General features: G+C 45.2%; 2 protein-coding genes across 2 annotated transcripts in view; both read left to right on the forward strand.

Annotated features, from left to right (window-relative positions):
* Window positions 1–797, forward strand: part of IFNLR1 (interferon lambda receptor 1) — an 11,488-nt gene extending 10,691 nt beyond the window's left edge. The window contains exon 6 of the mRNA XM_057383777.1: window positions 678–797. Coding sequence (XP_057239760.1) covers window positions 678–797 — 120 coding nt within the window. The remainder of the gene's footprint in view (window positions 1–677) is intronic.
* The window catches only part of IL22RA1 (interleukin 22 receptor subunit alpha 1), an 8,657-nt gene continuing 5,280 nt past the window's right edge, over window positions 738–4,114 (forward strand). The window contains exons 1-3 of the mRNA XM_057383768.1: window positions 738–905; window positions 2,914–3,046; window positions 3,776–3,948. Coding sequence (XP_057239751.1) covers window positions 863–905; window positions 2,914–3,046; window positions 3,776–3,948 — 349 coding nt within the window. The 5' untranslated portion in view covers window positions 738–862. The remainder of the gene's footprint in view (window positions 906–2,913; window positions 3,047–3,775; window positions 3,949–4,114) is intronic.

Raw genomic sequence — 4,114 nt, forward strand, 5'->3', positions numbered from 1 at the left:
TGTTTGGCCACAAAGAACAGYGAAATCAGTGCGAATTCAGCTTCAGGAGCACACGGGGCTCGTGTTTTGTGTGACAAACTAAAAAAAAAATGAACATATTATGGAAAAGGGATTGTGTGACAAACTCGCAGTTTTTACCGTGTGGATTCAGGATATCCAAAGCAGAACTTTACTCTGTAAACAGCCACAAAAATAAACATTGTAGGGCTACCAAAAAAAAAAAAATAATAAAAAAAAAAAGGTGGGGCAGGACACGCCCCTATTGTGGAAAAACCTTTGTACCTCCTTCCTACATCAGGTGAGAGCAAAGTCAGGGCAGAGCTGAGGGCACTGCTGATCATTTGGTTCCTATCCAAAAAAAACCAACAGAAAAGCACAAAACCCAGCGATCTGGCTGACTTTCATTCTGAGATGAAATCAAATTCATTTTAAGCAAGAATTCAGGAATATTTTTAAGGCATKGTTTGCAGCAGGAATTAAAGAGCACAGCGCCGAGTTTGAACATCCAGAGCTGCACCGAGCTCAAATTACCCGAGCAGAAAAACAAACCTCAAACCTCAGGAACCTCTCAGGGAGGGTTTTCAGGCAGGAAGCTCTCAGCAGAAAGGTATTTGGCTGGTTTTTTTTTAGGAGCTGGGGATTTTCTCAGCTCTGCTGGTGCACCTTTGCRAATTCAGGTGTTCCCGATGTCACCGCGGGTCACAAATGCGCAACCGTCACCTCCGATCTCCGATTCTTTTCTGTTTCTGAGCAACAAATCCAACCTGGCCCGGCAAGAAACAATTCATATCTCGTAAAAAAATAGTGATTCACCTGCAGCCAGGAGCTCTGCTGTTCCGCCAGCCCAGCCYGACAATTCTTCATGAAGCTGCTGCTGATCGTCCTGGCTGCGGTTTCGGCGCTCGGTAAGTGCGGAGMTTTCCTCTTATCGCTGATTTGTGGGGTTTGGGTTTGATTCTGGGGGTCTTGAATTCAGTCCTGATTGCTGAATTAACACCTGGAGAGTGGGAATGAACTGGAGAATGGACTGGTGTGTGATTTTTCCTTGTGACAATTCCCARGTGGGGCTGGGATGTTCAGCATTGAAGGATTAATGGGGAAATGAAGGGATTCCTTCCCTTCAAAGGGTTTATCGCAGTGTTACACCCCAAATCCTCCTGGGGTAAAGGATATTCACTGATTTCAGGAGTTTGGATCAGTCTCCTTGTGTCTTGAGCAGAGACACAAACAAACACAAGAACAGAAGTGATTTTAAAAGAGGTACAAACAAATAATAATGTTAAAATGTGCGAGTGTCACAGAATGGTTTGGGTGGGAAGGAACCTTAAAATTCATCCTGTCCCACCCCCTGCCATGGCAGGGACACCTTCCCCCACCCCAGGGTGCCCCAAACCCCAATGTCCAGCCTGGCTTTGGACAATTCCAGGGATCCAGGGGCACCAGAGCTTTTTTTGGACACCCTCCCAGGGAACAATTTCTCCCTTTTATCCAACCCAGATCTACCCTTTAAAAGCCATTTAACCCTATCCAGATGTGTCAGGCTCCTTGCTGTGTGAATGAAGGATAAATTTGCTCTTTCCAAACACCAGGCATTTCCATCCTGTCACTCATTGCTCCAGTCTGGGATTGCACATTTGGATATTTCCCAGTTATCCTGGTTTTCCCCTGCCCACACCTGACCGTGCTTGTGTGTTATCCTGCTTTGCATAAGAGTGTTGTGGCACGGATCGATGTGGGAAGGCAGAGATTTCCTCCYCCTGATAAAATCAGGGTGTTGATGGGGTTTTTGGGGTGCTCAGACAGGGAATGACACCCCGTTCACACCCACRCTGCTGCTGTGAGTGAGCAGGGACAAAATCTGGAGGAGCTGCAGCTCATTTCTGCACCTCCTCCCTCCCCAAATATCACCCACCGGGCTGAGAGGGGATCTGTACCTTTCTGCTTCATCCTCCAACCTCTGACACTCAGTTCTGCTCCACGGGGAACCCTTGGAGTGAGGATCCAGCTGAATTTCCATCCCTGAACAACATGATTTTCTCCAAATCACCCCCATCCCAGTGCTCAGTTTGCCCATTTCATTTGCTCATTCCATTTTTTTTTTTTCACAAATCTCAAAGTTCAGGCCGAATCCCTCACGTGCTCCATGGGTTTATCAACACCACAAACCAAAATCTACCTTTGAGGGTCTATCTATAACCTGAATTTACAGATTTTATCAATCCTGAAGCGAGAAACTCTCGTGAGAAAATTTTCCTCGTGATAACAGAGAGATAAAAATCCTCGAGGGTTTTTCAGCAGCAGCTCAGAGCCAGTTTGCTGCAGGAGATTTGTGGTGGTTCCTGTTTTCCAGGGACATTTTCAGGTGAAATTRAAATTTTCCTTCCTCCCCAGAAGGAGGAGAGGAAAGCAGGTGCTGGGTGAGTTGTTTGCTCTCAGCCAGGCACACCCAGATCAGAGTCCACAATCCACACATCAGCGTCGCTCTGTGAGCACAATTTCCATCCCATAACCCACAGAACACGAGAGGAACGGCACCAACATCTTCAGGGAGGTGCCACTGTCACTTCCTCGAGCAGGGACAGAAAGCAGAGACATTCACAGGCATGATTCTGGGCTTGAAAACACCTTAATAATCTTATTTTACCACCCATTTAACTGCTCTTTAAAAAAAATCATCAGGAATTCAAAGATTCTCTTTCTGACTCGAGTTTTTGAGGTTTTTTCTGTACAAATTCCTGACTTGCATTTCTTTGGGATGAGTCAATTGTCTCACAAGGTGTGTGATGTGATCAGGTTTGAATTCTTCTCAAGCTCCTGCTTTTCAGTTTTACKAAAATTTCACAGAAATCGTGAAATTTGAGGGCTGAATTGTCAGAAAAACGCTTTTCAATACCAATTTCTCCTCTCCTTCAGGGTTTGTGACTACAGAGAGACCATCATGTGTGAAACGTGCAGCGTTTTCCTCCACCAACTTTGAGAACATCCTGACCTGGGAGACRGAGGCAGAGATTCCCCCTGGCACCGTGTTTGATGTCCAGTACAAGCAGTGCGTGAATTTTTATTATTTTTGGGTTGTTTTTAGGGCTCTCTGATAGAGAAGAGGCAGGAGAGGAAAAATTATTTTGCAGTTTCTCCGGATTGGAGGAGAATTCAGTGAAGGACAAAGAGATGATGCTCAATTAAGGAAATATTTGATATATTCAGTTGCCAACTTTGCTGCATTATTGAGCAACTCTTGCCTTCAGCCACTTCCTTCTCTTTATTCCCTTTTCTTCCGACTCTGTTCAACCAAACAAATCCCAAATTCTCAGGAGGCTCAAGAGAGAAAAGTTGATTTTGGTTTTTCTCCTGCCTGGAAGAGAATTGAGTGAAGGACAGGATTATTCAAATTGAGATGATGCTCAATTAAGGAAATATTTTATATATTCAGCTGCCAATTTTGCAGCATTAGTGAGCTGCTTTTGCCTTCAACAACTTCCTTCTCTCTATTTAATTTTCCTCCAATTCTGTTCAACCAAACAAACCCCAAACTCTCAGAAGACTCAAGAGAGAATTTCACAAGAGAAAAAAGTTGATTTTGTTGTTTTACAGACTGGAGGATAATTCAGTGAAGGACAGGGAGATGATGCTCAATTAAGGAAATATTTGATATCTTCAGCTGCCAATTTTGTAGCATTTCTGACCAACTCTTGCCTTCAACAAATTCCTTCTCTCTATTCCGTTTTCCTCTGATTTTGTTCAACCAAACAAACCCCAAATTTCATTTTTTCCTCAGGTATGGAGAGAAATCCTGGCTCAGCAAGCGTGAGTGCCAGAGCATCACTCRGCTCTTCTGCAACCTCTCACAAGAAACAGAGAATTTCACGGAGCTCTACTACGGCCGGGTGAGGGCTCGGGGCTGCTCCTCCACTTGGGTTCACTCCGAGCGCTTCCAGCCCCACAAAGAGAGTAGGTGCCACTGAAATCCCACAAATTCCCCCAAATTCTGCTCGCTGGGGTGTTTAGGGCGGTTTTTCCTCGTATTTCAGACGTGCAGGGGTCAGTGGTTGGTGGGGAGGGAGGGAAGGGTTGGAGGGTTGTGTTGGGTAATGGGGAGGGAATTGCTGAGATCCCA

This window comes from Malurus melanocephalus, unplaced genomic scaffold (assembly GCF_030028575.1).
Source record: "Malurus melanocephalus ecotype Western Australia unplaced genomic scaffold, MMel_1.1 scaffold_658, whole genome shotgun sequence".
NCBI classification, from domain to species: domain Eukaryota; kingdom Metazoa; phylum Chordata; class Aves; order Passeriformes; family Maluridae; genus Malurus; species Malurus melanocephalus.